We start from the raw sequence: 22,718 nt of genomic DNA, 5'->3' as shown, positions 1-22,718 counted from the left end.
GGCTGCCCGTCTCCCGTACGCGTGTTGTATAACTACTAATGCTAACTAATACATAGTACCTAATGGTATCAGTGTGTCAAGGTGCTCACACTCACACGACTACGGTATGCGCTGACTCAAGAGCGGAGGGACTTGGCGCAGACGCTTTATCAAAATCATACACCTGAGTAACTTCACTGCTAACTTAGAATCAATGAAAGGTATAAACTCACATATACATATTAATATATAATGTAATATAATCCAGTGTTCATTTTTAGCTCTGCTGCCCTAAAGGCATAAAAACAAAGATATTTTGCTGACATAGGGGGAAGCAAACCATTTTTTAATCAACACATATTGCCCATTGATGTTTTTCGTATTTGATTTTTTCAAAGCTTGTGCAATTGTTTCATATTTTTCCTTCATTGTAGCAAAATCACCAATTCCAGGTTTATACTTGGCTAGTAAGATTTTAATTAATTTCAAATAGGAAATTTCTATTTTGGCCCTTAAATATATATTTATTTATTTATTTTCGGCTAGTATCAGAACTAAGATCAATTAACCCGTATCTCAAAAACTAGAGCTGATAGAAAAAATCTAAAGGCATTTTGGAAATCAGCACATTAAAAAAATTTAGAATCGGTTGTTAGATTTCCGGCACCATATTTTTCTTCTTAATTTTTTTGGCCTTTGTTATTGATGTAAAATGTTCCGTGCTGATCTGATGTATCGCTCACTCCTTTCAACAACGTCATATATCCAAAATCGACAATTTTCAGTTGCGCATGTTTTTGGAATGCCCAGAAAATGTACTATATCCCAGCAAAAGCGGCATATTTTTAGCTTAACATTTACCCGCTACAGGGCAGAAAGTGTTGTTTTTGCATTTTGAAGAAAAGGTATTGTTTAATTATTTTTTTTTAATATATACTAAATATTTTTCAAATGGAGAAAAAATATTCAAGTTTTACCTAAAAAGATCTGTTACACGGTAAAAAGTTCAATAAGTGGCTTGATATTTATTTTTAAGCGAATTTTATTAATTTTATTAATTTTTAAGCGAAAAATATTTAGTATATTCAAAAAAATAATTAAACAATACCTTTTCATTATATTTTTTAACATTAAAAACGATCTCCTGAAAAGTCAAGTTTTTGATATATGAAAGGAGTATCGTATATATAGGAGGATATCTACGACCTCTGGCTTGGATTTTCCTCTCGAGTGAAAATATCCCATTGTTTCAATAAATTGCAATCGATAGAGAGATTTTGCACTTTGATTCATACCACAGTCGGAAGAACGTGCGTATTTTTATCCAAGTTTTTAGGTCAACGAGGCGGTGTACAATTTCAGAAAGTATGCACTTGTGCACTGATATTCATTTTGCATTACACTGCGACGTATGAAATGTACAGTGTGCATTGTTATCGTCATAATAAAGTATGCGAAACTCATATTGATATCAATGCATTTTATAATAAACAATATGGTGAAAGTGAAGTGCATATCATAATAATCCGAAGGTTAATCATCGATTCAATGCAGGCTTTCTTTGTTAAGGCCCAGTATTCGTCGCAACTTAATTTTCTCTAAATCCATGTGACATTTTACGTAATTTTTTAAACACCGTTTTTGCATTGAAAAAATAAGTTTCACTTCGAAATAATTATATGGTTTATAAAAGAAAAAAGGTTAGAGGTATATAAAAATATAAAGAAATATTTTTTCTTCATATACTTATTCTAAAAATCTTTTTTTTTTTAAATATCTTCTTCCTCTAACCTTTTTCTGCACCCATTGGTGCATAGGGCACTGCATCGTATAGAATCAGTGTTATCTTGATCGTTAAATGCTCAAAGGAAAGGCGATCAGCCTTCCGCTTCAGTCTTCAGCCAGTGCAAAGTCATTTTTTAAATAAATATTAGACTGAAAAATCACTAATATTTATTTTGACCCTCTTGGGAATCGAACGCGGGACCTCAAGCATTGTAGCCTAGCGAGCTAACCACTGCACTATGGAGGCGGACAATATCAAATATATACATTCTTTAAAAAAAATCGGGCTTGGAAAGACGTGTTACCTCTACAGTAAATGAAAATCTTGGGTCGCTATGACGCGTAGCGATGGATCGGTGATCGCTTAACACATTGTAGTCGGGCGCTTCGAACAATAGACTCTAGCCTATAGCGGGTGTTTTTCGCGATTAGCGCAAAAATATATCGCTTTCTTAAAATTGACACAATTTCTAAACCAAAAAATATTTTCGATTGAAATTTTCAAAGAAATCATTTATGACATTTGATCATCAAAAATAAATTATAATCATAGTTTTTAATTAAGTATTCCGTATTTCACAATTTTAGAAGCATTGTAAACTATAAAAAATAGTCTTCCCCTCCGAGGTATCATTCCCTATACAATACTAATATATTCAAATAATAACATACCAAACAGTTAACAAAACAGTGCGAGCGGTATAAAAATAGTCCGATACGTGAAATGGCTCAAACTAAACTTGAGATTGAGATCGCATAAAAACTCTAGATTTCTGGGGATGCCTTTACAAGCGACACACTAGCCAATGTGGACAAGACATCTCAAATAACGTCAACAAACTATCGCCTAGCACCCAGGTAGCAGATTACCCTTCAACGCGTTTTATTTCACGCTGATAACAAACCCGTATATTGCCGTTTCCCGCCGATAACCGACAGTCGACAAAAACGGCAAATGCCGTGTCCCGCCGACAACGTGTTGAAATATTCGAGCGATTAATCTGTCGTGTGTAATATTATCGGACGATTCGCTTTATGATTCTTCATTCATGTTGGAATTGCACACAAAGTACTTTTTTTTAAAATATTTAATATTTTCATTCTGCATTACTTTAGCATTTTTTAATTTTCTCTAAATCCAGGTAAAATTTTACGTAATTGATTTTCTTTAAAACACCATTTTTGGTTTGCAAAAATACGTAATAAAAAAGTTTTTCTTCGAAATAATTATATGGTTTTGAAAAGAAAAAAGTTACTAAAAGATAAAGAGTTCTTAAAAAAATCGGGCGTGAACAGACACGTGACCTCTTCGGTGGAATGAATTCTGTGTTAGCGAATATCTCCTTAAAATTTCAAATATTAGAAAAAGAACAGATTCAACAAAAAATACAATGGTAATATATAATATGTATATATATAAGTATGTAATACTAAACGTAGCGTGCATATCTTCGTACTAATTTTTAATAATAATAAAAAAAACTGTTTAAGTAATATATTCAATTGGATGGAATAATATTTTTAACGAAACTATTGTTTCTTCATTAATCACCAGTAATTTATTTATAGTTGTCCGCCTCCGTAGTGTAATGGTCAGCACGCTCGGCTACCGTTCTGGAGGTCCCGGGTTCGATTCCCAAGGGGGGTAAAATAAATATAAGTGATTTTTTCACTGTAATATTTATTCAATGGACTGGTACCTGAAGCGGAAGGCTGATCACCCTTCCTTCATGTGTAAACGATCAAGATAACACTGCGTTTATATGAAACAGTGCCCTATGCACCATTGGGGTGCGGATAAGGGTTTGATTATTATTATTAATTTATTTATATGCGAACATATCACGAATAAATACATCAATGCATATCCGATCGTACGTGCTTTATTAAATTTCACATACGACAAAAACATTTAATAAAAATAACACGTCAGTTAGCACCTGATGTCATCATAAATTTAAAATTATTGCATAAATGAAAGGTATGACAACGCGGTATTCCGCGAATGCAACATAATTAAAAATCAAACGGAAATAATAACAATTATTATTAAAACCATTCACCAAAAACGAATGAATCCACGATTCCGATCAGACACTAGACGGAGGTCATATTCCTTGTTAATTCGGAAACGATTGCATTGTTTTTATTACACTGTATGCATTCGTGCGTAGAACGGACATCTTGTCTGAACATCGTAATCTAATTCCTCGTTTCTGAGGATACACGCTACTGGGTAAAAACCCTTTAGGCCAAGGGTGGCCAACCCGCGGCCCGCGGAGTGTCATCTTGTGGCCCGTGGAGCATCTCACACATTTTTTCTTTAAGTGTACATAAAATCACCAAAAGAAGATTCCACCGTGCGTTGTTTGTATCACATCCTATGTATGGAAATATCTCACTATCGTGACAATTTCTTCTGTGGTATATTCGTGTTAACAAACAATCACAACATTTTGCGATCGACTTTTAAATACACATTGATAAGAATACAAGGTACTATAAGTGAGTGCTAGAGCGACTCAAAAGTCAAAATGCTATGTAAAAGCTAGTTTTACAGAAGCCATGATACTAGTCGAATGAAGCATATTAAATCTCAAATGAGAACAAGGATCACTGATGAGCATTAGGAAAACTGTTTGCGTGTAGCAACAACATCAATCGTTAACGTATCAACATTTAGTTCTGACAAACAAAAACAGAGTCTCACAAATTAAAAATTGTTTTTTATATTTTTTTTATTTTTTGCATTGCTTAACTCTTATCAATATGTTTGATTACATTTTTGTTATATCTTCTTAAAAAAATAATATGTTTGCTTTGAATAGTAAAAGAAATTTTGTTTCACGGCCCGGAAAGAAATCTGATATCTAAAATCTGGCCCGACTGCTGAAAATGTTGGCCACCCATGCTTTGGGCTAAGATCTCGGGCGTTTAAATAATAACGCGCACGGCCGCGCGTGCTCGAGGCCTGAACGTGCGTTCACCATGTTTTTTTTGTTAAGAATATATCGTGGGTGTACTCGCAAAAAACGTTAACTAGAAAATATGCAATTTTGTCTTGATGACGCATATTATAAAGTTTTCAACAAGTTTTTTATAAGGTTTTTTTTATGCATTTTTAATTCGCAAAAAAAGACTTGAACTACATACAAAAATAAGGGATGGGTTATATTATATTTGAAAATTGCATAACTTCAAAATCGCGTAAAAAAGATCCGCATAAAAACAGGCCCAAGTGTACTCGTATGTACTAGAAAAAGAGCGGATTCAACAATAAAATTAATAGAATAAAATGACAACTCCGTAATTTTTTTCCACCTATTAATTTTATTTGACCAACAACCGGGTTTCGTCGTAACCAACATCATTAGAATGTAAAATGCAGTTCCACCAAGAAATGTCAGGACAAAACTTAAGCCTAACAAAATTAATGCTATTTGTTTTTAACAAATGTGATTTTCTGGGAAATATGAGGTATATACATATATATATATATATATATATATATATATATATATATATATATATATATATATATATATATATATATATATATATATATATATTTGCCGTTATACAGAGTTTTATAAAGCAGTGTTGCCATATATACAGATTTATCTGTATTGATACAGATTTTAGGCTGCCGTTACAGATGACAGATTTTACTCATAGGTTTAGGTTTATACAGATTTTTGGAATTGGACTTAGTATATGATAAAACAAAGGAATGAAAATATATATATAGATTCGAGCATGATTAACATTTGATAATAAGTATTGAAACGTTGTAAGGATTATTACTATCAAAACAACTACAATGATCAATGGTACAAACTAAAAATAGAAAAGTATTTGATTTCTAAAATTAATAAAAATGTGTATAAAAATAAATTTTATATTTTGGGTTATTGATTCTATACAGATTTCTAGACTGTTTGATTCAGATTTTTTGGTTTGGCATATGGCAACACTGGTCCAACATACAACATAAACCCATGTCGAATCTTTGGCACAATGTAACAGCAGCTTGGGCAATCGTTTCGCAATAAGGCGATGCTTAAAACGCTAAGGAAACACGCGTGCCTTTACAAGTGATGGTAGCGCCTCCTTGTAGTAAGGTTTCCAAATTAATGCACGAGAGGACATTATTTGGCACACATGTGACAAAAAAAAAAAAAAGATTGCTAAATAATGGTGTCACGTTAAACTGCTCTTCTGTTATTTTTTGACATTTCATCAAAGATGAAGAAGAATATGGGAATAAGTCTGGGCATTTACGGCACTGACGACCGTCATAGGCTGGTTTAAGTGATCACTTTACACACGTGTAACATTCACCACCACCACACTATTCAAATTCTTGGAAGTTCTGTATATATGAACCAATTTAGAAACCTTGTTCTTGAATCACTAGAACTTCACTAGAGACAATTGGTGGGATGTAAAGAAGCTTTTTATTAAGCAGAAACTCTTATATTAGTACATACTAAATAGTACATACCTCACATGAGGTCCGAATCCTGGATCACAATTACACACATGAGAAACGCCAGAAAATACCATTTTCATTATTTAAGCTTATAATTTAAAAAAACTGCTCTCCTGATTAGAACAAGGTTTCTAAATTGGTTCATATATACAGAACTTCCAAGAATTTGAATAGTGTCGTTGTCAATAATGGGCAGAATTGGTGAATGTTACACGTATGTAAAGTGATAACTCAAACCAGCCTATGAGGGTCGTAAGCCCCGTAAATACTTAGACTTCCATATTCTTCTTCATCTATATTGAAATTTTCGCATTATATTAATTTCAATAAAAAAATAAATATCAAATAAACTTTAGTTTTTTCTTTGGTGTACCTTTGAAATTTCTTGATTTGGCAAGGGTACCTTTAACAGAAAAAGTTTGCGGAACACTGTGTTACGTGATGGAATTTAAAAAAATATATAAAAAAATTGGCGGTACACATGACACCTGTCAATCAGACTGGCCAGGTGAAGAGGTTAATCTTGACAGCTAGTGAAATTATCGGCCATATTTAGCCATGAATATATTTTAAAAAAATAAAGAAGAGGGCCGAAACTGTAAAGCACGAAATCTTCTTCTTCATTGCCATCTTTCTATAGATTACTGGTTCTCAAACTTATTTCATCTATCGCCTACTTTGAAAATCAATTATTTTTCATTTTTTTCAAACTTAACCATATCTTAAAAACTACTATGACATTCATTCCTATAATTCTAAACGACACTTTCTTGAGACGAATATTTCTGATAGTGAATACAGAAATATCAGTTGGGAATTTGCAGGGCTACAAGAAATGTCACTTCAACCGGTCGATGACAGGTCGTAAGCCTTGTAAATGCCCAGATGTTCATACTCCCCTTCAAAAATCTTCTTGCCTCAAGGGTCAAAACCAGTATTAGTTACGAAGAACTTAATCATAGATAAGCGCCCGTGGACAATTACCATGCATATTTGCTAGATCACATAAGTATATACAAAGCATCCCATAAATGTCCACTAGGCACATCTCTATGGACACATTCAAAATATTATTATTTTTTATTCATATAAACAAATTAAGCTTTAATTTAAACATCATTTAAATTGATTTCAAGTTCATTGGTTGCCCGTGAACTAAATAGCAGAATTAGTATTTATAAAAGCATAGTGGCACGTAATAAAAACAAACGAAGGTCTCGAGAGACAGTTTGTACCATTTTTAGTATCATATACAATAATAGATATATATATATATATATATATATATATATATATATATATATATATATATATATATATATATATATATATATATATATATATATATATATATATATATATATATATATATATATATATATATATATATATATATATATATATATATATATATATATATAAAACATTTTAGGTAGATATCGACAGCTTAAAAAGTGTGTATTATGGCATTGTTGGATAAAGAGTAGCATGCAACAACGGATTGAACTCTGTCACAAAAGTACACAGAACAGTTATTAAAAAATCCCTAACGTAGAAGGAAACCTTTTTTTTATAGAAATTATTCAACTATTAAAAAATGATAAATATTTTAATTTAAAAAATACATTTTTGAGATTCCAAAATGATTTTAGGATAACAAAATGCAACACCAAGTAATTCTAACATAATTTAAAATCAACTTCTACACGGATATCAATTTTTTTTATTTATATACAAAATAAAAAATAAAAATAATGCCTATTATACAAGGAAACACTAAAAATGATACAAAGAAAAAAAGAAAAAGAAAACTTCCATATTTTTCATCATCTTTGTCGAGATATCGAAAAATAATAAGAAAAAAGAATGTACTACATCCTAAATTATGTACTATAAATAAATATTGAGTATTGAGTGTTAGTCCCTCTCCAAGCACAAGAGCTAAGTCTCTTTTGGAGAGGCACATCATAACAAGTGTGTATAAGATATTTTATGAGTAGATATCGCTCACTCCTTTCAAGAACATCATAAATCAAAAATCGTCAATTTTCAGTAGTGCATGTTTTCGGAATGCCCAGAAAATGTACTATATCCCAGCAAAAGGGGCATATTTTTAACTTAATATTTACCCGCTACAGGGCAGAAAGTGTTGTTTTTGCATTTTGAAGAAAGGGTATTGTTTAATTATTATTTTTAAATATACTAAATATTTTTCAAAAAACGTGCAGGTTTTACCTAAAAAGATCTGTTGCACAGTAAAAAGTTCAATAAGTGGCTTGATATTTATTTTTTATACATTGTATTATATTTTTAAACTTTAAAAACGTTCTCCTGAAATATCAAGTTTTTTTATTTATGACGTTCTTGAAAGGAGTGAGCGATATATATCGTCATAACCACAGTGTTCCTGTAGGCTATGTCCCACTTCTCAACAATTTCTGGATACAACTCCACTCAGGTTGAAATACGGTGTATTCTAATTTCATACCGTTTTCAACGGCAAAACATTCATACACGTCAATTGCTTTGCGTGATACCAATGGCGCCATTAGTATCATGTCGCTGCGCTGAACTGAAAGCTGTTGTAACATGCGTAAATGCCCGGTTGTCCGGACGACACTGAATCCTTGACCTTTTGTGCCGGAAACTAGCGCGCTACCAGCTGAACCAACAACCTTAAACTTCAATAAAATACCTGCTTATTCCATACAAACGTAACAGAAATTAACAAAATATATAGCTTTATGCTTTATAAACTTATGCATCCTAATAATTTATTCGTATAATACATGTACACACACACACACATACTTATATATAATAAACCGGTACATATAGTAAATATATTTATCGTAACGATAAAAAATTAAAGGTGTCAACTTGATATGAAACATGTATTTTTCATCCCTTTTTTATGAAAGATGGTAGTCTGAGCATCCCAGGGCATACAATCTAGCATTTGGCTGTCTTAAGCGATCACTTTATACACTTGTGTAACGTTCACCATTCCGCCCATTATTTATTTTATTTTATTTAAACTTCATGTAAAGAAAAGAAATAAGTACATTGCTAAGAAACAATATCTTCCAACCAATCAAAAACAGACTGGTGATATTGATCAAAACGTTTGATACCATATAATTATGTATAGCTGTTTGCAATCAGAGTGGATAGTGCTTGAACATTTAAAAAAACATTAAAAAAACATAAATTACAAATTCATGATAATAATTATTGAACATCCATATTGCAATGATTCTTTGAAAATCTTTCGAAATTCATATTTCATCCGTAGGATATTAATCCAGTAACCTATGTAATAAAAAATATTAACATAAAAATTAATTATAGAACGATTTCTATGAGATCTCTGTTTAATAGGTCGATCCTGGTAAAAAAAATATGCGAATGTCAATTAATGTCGATATAATAAGGACAAAGACTTCACAGACAAATTTGCAACATTGACACAATGATGACAATGCATATATGCAGAAGTTAAAACGGCAGATGTGAGGTAATGCCAAATAGAGGTTATTGGAAGGAATCCAATAATATACGCAACGCATATGCATCTTATTTTAGACCCAACTGCTGTTTGCTTGGATACATAGTCAATTTATTAAGAAAATTTTGTACAATAAATAAAAATTCATAATCGTAAAACTGCTTATATACAAAGGTTTTAACCTTTCCCTTCCGATGCTAAAATAAAACGCGCGTCCCGGTGTTATGTAGTTACTACACAATAAAAATTGCGATTTTAAATCGGAAAAATACGGACATTCATAACTAATCCCCTTAATTAAGTATAAATGAAGTCAAAAATTATAATTTTGATTTATTTGCTGAAAACATTAAAAAACATCTGGCAACGCTCACGGAACAAGCATAGGTCCACTCTTGTCGAATGCTCAAAAGCTACTGCCCCTAGCTCGCTAGCTAGCCAGAGAACATTGAGCTTTGAGCTCCACACGCTTGCGCAGTACAAGTATGCAAGAGTGAGATGCGAATATAGTGTCGCGGTTCCCGCACACTCTTCACGCTCTGTTTATACGCGAATTTGTTTCCGATATTCACAAAATACCTCCGATGTACTCGATAAATTCTGATTGTTATTAATATTATATTTTAAATCAATGCCCGAATATGTTATGGAGGAATACCTAAAATCTTAGCCTTGTATTTATTATATTTATAGAGATATTATGGTTATTAGAAGCAATGTGTACTAGGTACACAACACCGGGAAGGGTGGGATAAAGGGCGTATTATGCCAGAAACTGTGAAGAAAGAAAGTTAATCGAATAAAAGATTTTAAGAAATAGTGATATTTACTGATTGAAATTTAAATTAAGAATGGATAGATATTACCACAAACTGACTGCCGAATCAATTAATGAAATTAATTTTTATGATTTAAAAAAGAAAAGTTTAATTATTTTAATAGCATTATTATATTAGCGTTGAACAAAAATTTCAACGTAAGTAATGAATACGGTGATATATTGCAGTCAAATATGTATTACATTAAGGGATATAAACAAAATAATAATGTTGTCTGTAAGTAAAAATAATACTTGACACTGGTAGAATCATCCTTTCACCGGGTGACTGCCAAATAAATAATTTAAAAATAATAATAATAATGGTTGATATACTTAAATGCAATATTAACCAAAATGAGCAAACAATTTAAACATAATTCATATGTACAGATCAAAAGAAGAAGTGGATTTTTGTGGTCAAAATCTGCGTCCTTTTAATGAAACGTAGAGCAAAGAAATTCGAAACAAAAATACGCAAGTAAGTATGCGAAATTTCAAATTGATTTAGCATAGGGAATTGGGTCAAATGGCTATAATTTTGACAATAGGTCGTTACCCCATAGTCAATAACAATAAAGCGTTTTTAAGACTGCAATTTTTTCTTCAGAAAAATGAGCGATATCCTTTTTATCGCGTCTTTCTTTGTATGTTAAAAATAGGAACTTTCCCAAAATACGGGTCAGTTAAAAAACTATTAGCTAGAAACATTGAATCCAATTCAGGAGGGAATTCCTCAAATGAAATAACTATATTAATACCCAAGTATATGCCTTTTTGACATAACAAATTACGAGCATTATCAAGATTTTCTTTCACAAAAGTAAGTGACATCAATAAAAAATATCACTTAATCAAAACCTCGCTATGAATGAAATTTTCCGGCCAAGAAAAAAGTGAATGCAACGTGAAGAAATACTGTCATGCGCGATTATTTTTGCACACTATGACTTGGCTTTGAAAAAATATTATACAAATAGAATTCTAAAGGCAAGTATGAATGTTCTTTTAAAGAAAAAAAACCTAGCTAATTTTTCCAAGTCACTTCAAGGGTATCGAACGCATTCACTGAATTTTTTTTGTTTGATCATTTTGTTATATAGGAAATGAACATAATAATAATTTATTCAATTAATAACGATTAATGATTTTGTTTCATTAATTGACTTTACAAGAGAGAGTACCAGTATTCTCCTTGGCTATACCCAACTGAGTTCCTCAAAGAAATTCTTGTATGCAACAGCTTAGAGATGGGTTTCCCAAACTGTGTTTTGCGGGGCCTAAATAGGTGTTTCGTAATTTTGAAATGATTCTATCTATATTATAGAATCTATAGTCCGCCTCCATAGTGTAATGGTCAGCACGCTCGGCTACCGTTCTGGAGGTCCCGGGTTCGATTCCCAAGGGGGGGTCAAATAAATATAAGTGATTTTTTCACTCTAATATTTATTCAACACTACCCTGGACTGGTACCTGAAGCGAAGGGCTGATCACCTTTCCTTCATGTGTAAACGATCAAGATAACACTGCGTTTATATGACGCAGTGCCCTATGCACCATTGGGATGCGGATAAGGGTTTTATTATTATTATTATTATAGTATAGATACAATAGAAAGTAAAAATTACCTAATATAAAAAATAAGCCATGCATATCGTTAAAAATACGAATTTGCGATGTGTTGCAGAAAAAAATCGAAAATAAATTATCAAAAATTTCCACTCTGAAGGACAAGAAGATATTTTTTATAACCCATTTTCAAGAAGGAGAATTATTTATTACTACGATATCATTAATCAATTAGGATGCAATTACTTCAGATGTTCGCTATTATATTGAAATCTGTTGAATGGGAATCAAGTGTATAGTGTAGTGATAATAATCATCATCACTTGAAACTACCGAGAAAAGTAAACAGCGATAAAATGGTGATAAAATAAAAGTCGTCATAAGATTAAATTTTATACAAATATTTAGCAAAAAAAATAATACGCGGTATTCAAATATAATGAAGTAGTTCTCTACTCCACAAGCGACAGCCGATGTGAGCAATATCGTCCCCTAGCGGGCGACTGAAGTCGCTTAGGGGTCAAAATAAATGTATGTTTAATATTTCTTTACTCTTGTTATCAAACCAATTTCCAATGGAGAATTTCATCATTATAATAATAATAATAAAACCCTTACCGCACCCAAATGGTGCATAGGGCACTGCATCATATAAACGCAGTGTTATCTCGATCGTTTACACGTGAAGGAAAGCTGATCAGCCCTCCACTTCAGGTACCAGTCCGGTGTAATATTGAATAAATATTAGAGTGAAAAAATCACTTATATTTATTAAACCCCCCTGGGAATCGAACCCGGGACCTCCAGAACGGTAGCCGAGCATGCTGACCATTACACTACGGAGGCGGATTATAATACATTATATCATTATATATATATATATATATATATATATATATATATATATATATATATATATATATATATATATATATATATATATATATATATATATATATATATATATATATATATATATATATATATATATATATATATATATAATAATCATTATAATACACGACAATATAATAAAATTCATGTGGGGCCGATAAACACATCTAAGTTTGGAGTAAGGTCCTTAGAATATATTGCCTATACCAAAATTAACCAGCTGCCTAAAATAAATAAAAATAGAACACAGTCAGGGATCCAAAATGATTGAATTGAAAAAATATTTATGGACAGTTATTTGTGTTTGTGATTAGTTTTATTTTCTCTTTTTTTCCCTTTAAACACGCTTCATCCCTTATGTTTTTTATATGCCTTTTTACTGTACCTTTTATTGCTTAATATTTTACATTTTGCCCTATGTTTTCTTCAAAATGAAAAAACAACACTTTCTGCCTTGTAGCGGGTTAATATTAAGTTTAAAATATGCCGCTTTTGCTGGGATATAGTACATTTTCTGGGTATTCCGAAAACATGCGCAAATGAAAATTGACGATTTTTGTTATGTGACGTTGTTGAAAGGAGAGCGATATGTGACTTATGTAATCCGTTCAAAGAAATAAATAAATATCTTGGTTTAGAGGCATCAAGGTTTTTTAAGTCAATTTCAAATTATTTCTACCGCATGTGCATGTACAGAAATAAAATAAAAGATTAGTTCACGAATATGACAGATCATTCATCTTTTCATTACCGAAATAACAATTAAAAATAAGAGGAAGGCTATTTTTTCCACTTATAGACATGCAATTACTTAAACGTCTTCACTATATGATTTTCAATCAATTATATATAATATTAACGGCCTTCAAGGCAAACCAAAATACTACAAAGTACGCCTACTGACGTAATTCACGTGTATACGGAAAGGGGGGGGGTCTAGTTGTTACAAAAAATTAAAAGTTTAATATCTGAAATCTATTTCTTTTAAAACATGTATTTTTTATTGCATCCCACACTTGATGTATTAACGTTTTATATAATAGTGCTTATGTGTTTATACCTAGCCTACAAATATAACCAAAAAATAAAAAAAATATAATTTGACCCACCTGGTACAATTTGATATAGTACAAGAGTATATTGTTACTAACTAAAATAAAACCAAATATGTATTATATATGAATGTCAACAATAATTTTTACGTATTTTTTTTACATATTGTTAGCAATATTAGTATATAACCACTCACCGAGATTTTTATGTCTACCGGTTTCGAGAGTAGTAGTCAAGGGTAGTATTGTTTGCATGCTGTGGTAGTGATTGTCCTGACGAAGAGACGGGTACGTCTCGAAACCGGTAGACAAAAAAAAATCTTAGTGAGTGGTTATATACTAATATTACTAACATTTTAGTAAAAAAAATAAGTAAAAATGACTAACCACAAAGTAAATGCTTTAAATATTAATAATATTGAGAATATGTTAACAATGATACTTAAAATTGGTTATTTTATATTTAGTCACTGTGTTTGTAATATTTTTCGCATATCAACACCAGAAGCTTGCATTTTATATAGGCAGAAAAGCAGTGCCTACCCTGGATTACTCGCGTTCTATGTAGAAACACGACCAGCGCCTACTGTGCCTTATCCTTACCCAACCCTACTACCTACTCTGATTAAAAACTCTGTGCACGCCACTGCTCAACACAGATGAAGAAGAATATGGAAGTCTGGGTATTTACAGGACTTACTACCTGTCATAGGCTGGGTAGTTATTTAGGATGTAACAAACTTGCCTCTGTAACAACATAGTACGCGTGGTATGCAAGTGTGTACATGGGTCGAATATGATACGATGTATAGTTGTGTAGGTATAAAAATTATTACAATTTATTGACCCCTTTGATTAGTAAGACCCTCAGTCAAGTCGATTCGAGCCGTCATGCGTTATATATAGATAATATAACATATCGAAAGAAAATAAATTGATATGAATAATATCTAAGCTTGGCAACAGAAAAAATACTTCGGATATAAATTTCCTATTGTAAGCGATGTACAGTTTGTAAGCGCCGTCAATCTGGGTGATAGAAGGGAATATAGAAACTTAGGCATTCACATGCCTCATATCGCTCACTCCTTTCAAGAACGTCATAAATCAAAAATCGTCAATTTTCAGTCGTGCATGTTTTCGGAATGCCCAGAAAATTTACTATATCCCAGCAAAAGAGGCATATTTTTAACTTAATATTTACCCGCTACAGGGCAGAAAGTGTTGTTTTTGCATTTTGAAGAAAAGATATTGTTTAATTATTTTTTAAAATATATTAAATAATTTTCAAATGGAGAAAAAACCTTCAGGTTTTACTGCAAATAATATGTTGCACAGTAAAAAGTTTAAAAAGGGCTTGATATTTATTTTTAATACATTGTGTTATATTTTTAAACTTTAAAAACGTTCTCCTGAAAAATCAAGTTTTTTTTATTTATGACGTTCTTGAAAGGAGTGAGCGATATGTCACCGGCCGGCTTAACCGCCAAAAACGAGTCTTACACAATCCTTTATAGGTTGAGCATGTTAAATAAGATATTCCTCCCGAGTGATAATCCCTATTCCTATAAAAATTTGGACAAGAGCGGCCCAAAAAAGAGAAGCATGGAAAAATATGTAATAGGTCTACATCCAACATTTTGAGTGTGTCCAAATACTTGTTCACAAAATCTGGATTATCTCCAATTACAGGAGTTATTTTCATATTATTTTTTGACATCTCATCAAAGATGAAAAAGAATATGGAAGTCTGGGCATTTACGGGGCTGACGTAAATGATTGTAAATCATTGTAAATGCCCAGACTTCCATATTCTTCTTCATCTTTGATGAGATGTCAAAAAAAAAAAATAAAGTCTACATCCAGCAGAAGAAAAAAAATACTACAAATATTTTGTGAATCAAAATATTTAGTTAATTTAGTAAATAAATGGCATCTGGGTCACCTGTAGTTTCGCAAGAAGTACTATATAATAAATAAATTAAATAAAATTAATTAATTAGGTTAATTCTAATTCAAACTGCTAGCTTTATTATACATCCAATTACTAATAAAATGTAAGTAACACATAGTGGTAAAGCTCGGCGAAGGATGTATTCTTCATAAAATCGCGGGTAATAAACTGCTAATGAAATTTATAATATATTCGTGTTACGAAGCACTAAGAGCCACTATTGTGAAATGTTACGTAAAAATTAGATAAATTATATAATAATTTTGGAATTTGCAATGCAAATATTGATCATTTCAAAGTTTTATTCGGAAACTATTCTAATATTGGCATTGATTTTTTGCAGATTACATGTACCAACGTATATGTGATTCGCCGTGACAATATGAAGTGTTGCCCTTCAAAAAAACGTTGTTAATGGTGTGTTTTGATGCTATTTTAACATAGATATCTCCAGCTGATGCTAGGTTTTCGCAATATTTTCAACTAAACATATCGATATTATTTAATATATTTATAAATATTTTAAAATATCGCTCACTCCTTTCAACAACGTCATATATAAAAAAACTTGATTTTTCAGGAGATCGTTTTTAAAGTTTAAAAATATAATCAAATGTATTAAAATTAAATATCAAGCCACTTATTGAACTTTTTACTGTGCAACTGATATTTTTAGGTAAAACATGAATGTTTTTTCTTCATTTGAAAAATATTTAGTATTTAAAAAAATAATTAAACAATACCTTTTCTGCAAAATGCAAAAACTACACTTTCTGCCCTGTAGCGGGTAAATATTTAGTTAAAAATATGCCGCTTTTGCTGGGATATAGAACATTTTCCGGGCATTCATGCACAACTGAAATTTGACGATTTTTGATATATGACGTTGTTGAAAGGAGTGAGCGATCTGGGGGCCTCTGTTTACTATTGGCAATCTTTATCACTGATTCAGTAGCCTTGAAACTAACCAATGCATGGCATTGATTTCGTCTTGGCAGTTGCATATTGTATACGACTGACCAGATGGATATTGTATAAAGATAAAAAAAACCGGTATCGTTATGGAGAATAAAAATAATATTGAAATGTCCTATTTTATACGTGTTAACATGTCATTTTTGTTTTGTAGTGTCAGCAAGTTCAGATACTTTTAAAGATTTATCATTAGTAACATAAATATTAAGATATATTTTAATCTCCTGAAATATATATGGCGAATGTGCGCGGGAAAACAGAACGAGGACGACCGCAAAAGACTTGGCAGATCAGATCAATCAGTACCTAAAATCTGGTGGTGTCAAAAGTCTGCGTAATCGGAGGGCATGTATGACTAGATGTATGGATGTGAAGGAGGCGAGGAGTGTATGTCAGGACAGAAGAGTGTGGCGTTCCATCATTTCTGCCTACCCCTGCGAGGAAACGGCGTGATGGTGGTGGTAGTAGTAGTAGTAGTAGTAGTCCTGACTACAAATACTGGGATATAGCGAGTGTTTTTGCCTAGAATTTTCACTCATGAATTACATGAAATTATGGTAACTTTAAACATAAAGAGTAAATCCACCCACGAGTAGGCATAGGTTATGAAACTTAAAAAGTTGAAGCCTGAGTAGGGTCATGATAAGTGGTGTTGCATAAGCCGTAGCTAGATTTCAGAGTCACTTGGACGTTAGGTAATTAAAAAATAATTATACTGGGATATATATTTTAATTTTAAATATCCTAGCATATACTCTCACTATCAAAAAATTCCCATGTTTTAATCATAGATTCACATAATTGGAAGTACACACTGCTACCGAATGATAAATTTAATCAAAATGGCATAAAGCAAATGTATGTTTAATTGCTAATTTAAATAATAATAAAACAAACCAATACGTACTTATGCGTTCTGTATACTTTTTATAGATATTTTAATTCATACCGAAAAGCTTACCTTTACACGAAATATTTTGAGGTCTATCGGACTAAAGTTTGGTTTGATAATTTCCAGTTCTTTTTCTTTGGATATGAGGCTTCTGTGTCATGCGTAAAATTAAATTTCATTCATTCTGTTATCCTAAAAGTATTGAGAGAAAAAAACTATATATTTTGCGACTAGTTGTTTTTTTCAATGCTATCAGGATGACAGAATTAATGAAATTCAATTTTCCGCATGATACAGAAGCCTCATATCCAAAGCAAAAAGAAATACAGTAGCATATATTGTACAAAAAATATAGCGTGATGTGTGAGATTGCCCTTTACCTTAACACCCAATTATAAAGAAACATATTGAATTATCAATGTGAGATTGTTTATATTATTGTTCTTATCATCTATACATATTTCTTTAAAACATAAAATGCAGATATCCCAACCGTACCATGTGGACGATTCAATTTGATAAAATAATCGTTCCAAAATACTAATCGAGAAAGATTATCTGCGGTTACAATAAAACTGATGATAAATTCCATTATGGAATGAATGATAATGCAGAAAATGATTACGGCACATACTGTCTAAAAACAATCTCTGAGATAAAAATAGTAAATAATTATCGAAAGGCAAGTATCGCGGTATAACACGACATGACATGTTTGACATATTGTAGGTTATATTGTGATATTCCGATCGGTAATTGAATAAAAAGCGTAAATTCAAAATAAAAATTGAGAAAAATGGATATTTACCCGGTGAAATCGTGGAACTTCTCGCTATTAAGATGATTTTGCCAATTTTTAGCAGGCTACTCCTGACACTGCTCATGACGATATTTATTTTCGACTCACTTTGCTGTACTTTGCACTCGCGCTTGTTGACAAACAACAAAATTGGCAAACTAAAAATAGACAATTTACTTCGAATAACTATACAGGTACGGTGTAGTTATGAAATAAACGGTATTGCACAATTAGATCACAGCGTGATAAACTTAAAAATACGACAGTGGACCAAAAGGATTCGTGTTTATTATCCAATTGGGACTTAATCTTCCATGACGCAACACCGTCAATATTTTTGACAACCCAAAACAGTGCGAGTATTTTAGCGACTGGCATGCACCTCAAGAAAACGGCAACAAAAGGGAAAAAAGTCACATTCGCGACGTGAATTATTTTAATCGAGCGGCCATTGCGACGAACACAGCTGATTTTGATTTAAGTGTCCATTGTGCGAGTCGGTAATTAAAAAGTAAATCCCTACTTTATCTTAAGGTCATCATTATGACATCTCGAAAATGTCGACGATAGAGACATCTATTGAATAATTATATAACAAGGTGTAGATATATAACTTTTCCTAATTCTTATTTTTAATGCATCTACCGAATTTGATCCAAATTTATGTATCGTATTTTTGAGTTTACTCTAGCGAAATTTAGGTCCAATTTGGATTTTGGCTTGTCTGTGATTTTGAATAAGTGAGAAGACAAAACTCCCCCCCGAATTCTCCGTCCAGCAGTCAAAAAATGTTTGGATATTGAAGATCCTGATTTTTTTAAGAATTGAAAATGAAAAGAAAAGCACACCTAAAATCTTTCCAAAGTTTTTGATGGCCATAGTTTTTTTTATTTATTATTTTATTCAATGCGAATTGATAAATTATTTGTTTCTCATGGATAAGATAAAAACCTTTAAACTTGATAGTCTCTTTTTTTCACCATTCTTTATCGAAAAATAATGAAAAACAAACTCTTTTAAAAACAGGATTTCTGAAGAAATATGTATAATCGTGTTAATTTTTTTATGGATTATTTTTCACTCTTGACTTTTTAATTTTAATGTTAATCTATTTATCATAACTATTTACCATTCTCTATTTATTACAAACTTTTTTCTGTCCTTATTTTGATTTACCTCTTTGCCATCTTCACTATTTTTCTTAATTTTTATATGTGATCAGCTTCTGTTAGTCCTATGTTCTGTTTAAAACCATTAGTTAACCATTATTAAAAAAGACTTCGTATATACATCAATAGATGAAAATAGTTGGATTGGAAAAAAACACGAGAGGTAAAATACAGAAACATTTATTTCAAATAAATAATTTAACAATGTGTAAAAACAAATGAAATCAACAATAATAGTAATCATAACAAAAAATTCAAACAACTTTTGGTTCTTAATATCTTGTTGGTGAAATAAGATAAAAGCGCAGCAATAATTGACTTCAAACAATTAAGGGTTCTTTTGAAAGAAGAAATAAAACTTAATAAATAAAAAAAATGGTTTAAAATTGATTTCTTAACAACCAATTTTATACAAGAACTCAAGTTGGGCTCACTAAAATCAAGATTGGAAAAAATGGAAACCTAATTATTTGCAACTTAAGTAGAGTCATTATCCCCAAAATTTTGTTGTGATGTCTACTCTAAAGTATTTGAACCTTTGATGGATTGGAATCTTCTTTGTTTTTCTCCATTTTCATAGAGAACCTTATCGTATTGACTTGGTGAAGACTAAACCATTCATTATAGTTGATCAATTTTGCATCCCAGGTTTATAAGTATGAGAGTGGAGAATATATTTGAATTAATATTTATATATATATATATATATATATATATATATATATATATATATATATATATATATATATATATATATTTATGTATATATATATATATATATATATATATATATATATATATATATATATATATATATATGTATATGTATATATATATATATATATATATATATATATATATATATATATATATATATATATATATATATATATATATGTATATATATATAAATATATATATATGTGTATATATGTGTATATATATATATATATATATATATATATATATATATATATATATATATATATATATTTATTTATGATACAGATAACGTAAGTGAAGTAGCGCAGAGTGAAAGACATTACAGCCATATGGGAAATAAAATGGAAAATGAAAAGATAATGAGAACAGGAAAATAGTAGCCATAGATAGGGCAGTCGGTGCAGCATGCACACATTCAGTAAAGCTTGTGTAATATATCAGCCATTGGGAATTCGTACAAGTCCATTGAGGAAACATAATGATTGAGTGCAGTGAGCTGGAAATCCAAAGGCTATACGGTTGAGTCCTATAGTAGACATTTGTATTTTCTGTGATATAATCTTGTCACCATGATTTTTCTCTATTTAAAGTTGTTTACTGTATGCTCTATTATTTTACATATTTATGATTTTTTGACATATCTTGAAGGGATTCTGTTGTAATGATATTTTCTTTAAGATTTTAAAAATAAACTAAAGGATTTCAGTAAGTGTACTAAAAAATAGCACATTAACTTTTTAATGGACATCTGTGCACAAATAAATAAGTGGAAGAGTATCCAACAGGTGTAATATAGAAATAAATCTGCAAATCATTATCTGAGAGGGTTTTTTTAAATCTAAAAACCCACTTAGATAAGGATTTCAAGAGATCTGAAATGGGACATGACCTGAAAAAAATAGTATCTATGGTAACCCTTAGATGGCTAAATGAAGAGAATATGCATACATATATTATGTTATTTTTTTACTTAAATATTCTTTATTACTTAACTTCAAATAAAAACAAGTGCTGTATTATTATTAAGTTCATAGGTATATATATTTGAAAACATTATAAGTAAGATAGCTTTTTAGATTGACAAAATATCAAGTTTCTAAAAATATCGCTAATAGAGTATTCATTTTCATCATGAGCATGTAGTATATGTGTGTAAATGTATGCAAATTCAATGGTTTTTAAGAGAAACTTGTCAAATTAGTTTTTCTTAGCAAAAGAAAGAAACAAATCATTATTATAAAGTAGGTTCTTGAGACCTTATTAATCATTTACTTATTTTCAAAACACACCCATTAATATTAATGCAACATGTATTTAATGATAGAATTTCATTAATCATCCTCGATAGATCAGATGACCAATTAGTTAACTTATTTGCCATTTAAAATTATTATTTGTGCTTTTCGAAATGATCGTAGAAATAAATTATTGTATCAGATATTTGATTATATGAATAATTGAATTTGTTTTCTTTCAACCAAAAATTACGTTATATTTTTCAAAAGGTGGTGAATTTACATTATTGAAATCCTAACACGAATGCTAATTTTGTATCAGATACATTTGGTGATAAAAAGGTAATACACTTATTTATAAAGATAAGTATTATGTATTATAATACTAAGTATACAATCATATAGTAAGATTATTAAATATACACATTTAAAAATAAATACAATTATGGCATTCGACTAGATAAAGATTACTGCTGTATTTTTGATATGTATCACTGAAAAAAGTGAATCATTGAAATGGTTGTGCAAATTATTGAACTTAAATGCATATATATTAAACTGAAAAGCCGATGGGATAGATTGTATGCAGTTTCAATAAAAAATATTACTCATATGAACCTATTATATTTTCAAAAATACAGCTGTAAATCTAAGCCATGCGAGTTTTTTTGGAATGTTATCGAAGTATGGATTTTGCTAATCTTAATATTAAATATTGTTATTTCACAATTAAGACATAGTGCTCCCTATCCATGAGAAACAACAAATAACTTATTGCTAACACATAAAGCTATAAAAATCACTCACAGCATTCATCAACTTTAATCTGACATATTTTTCTAAACAATGAATATAGATATAATATAAAGAATAAC

The 22,718-nt window shown here is 30.7% G+C and overlaps 1 protein-coding gene across 1 annotated transcript in view; it reads right to left on the bottom strand.

Annotated features, from left to right (window-relative positions):
* Positions 1 to 19,190, bottom strand: part of ClpX (Caseinolytic protease chaperone subunit) — a 38,912-nt gene extending 19,722 nt beyond the window's left edge. Inside the window, exon 1 of the mRNA XM_088273474.1 lies at positions 18,726 to 19,190. Coding sequence (XP_088129600.1) covers positions 18,726 to 18,801 — 76 coding nt within the window. The 5' untranslated portion in view covers positions 18,802 to 19,190. The remainder of the gene's footprint in view (positions 1 to 18,725) is intronic.
* Positions 19,191 to 22,718: the final 3,528 nt, after the last annotated feature.

This window comes from Brachycentrus maculatus, unplaced genomic scaffold, assembly GCF_059751285.1.
Source record: "Brachycentrus maculatus isolate JH-2025_06_01 unplaced genomic scaffold, ASM5975128v1 h1tg000586l, whole genome shotgun sequence".
Classification (NCBI taxonomy): Eukaryota; Metazoa; Arthropoda; class Insecta; order Trichoptera; family Brachycentridae; genus Brachycentrus; species Brachycentrus maculatus.
The sequence above is the reverse complement of the archived record's forward strand: the minus strand, read 5'-3'. Positions and strand labels throughout refer to the sequence as shown.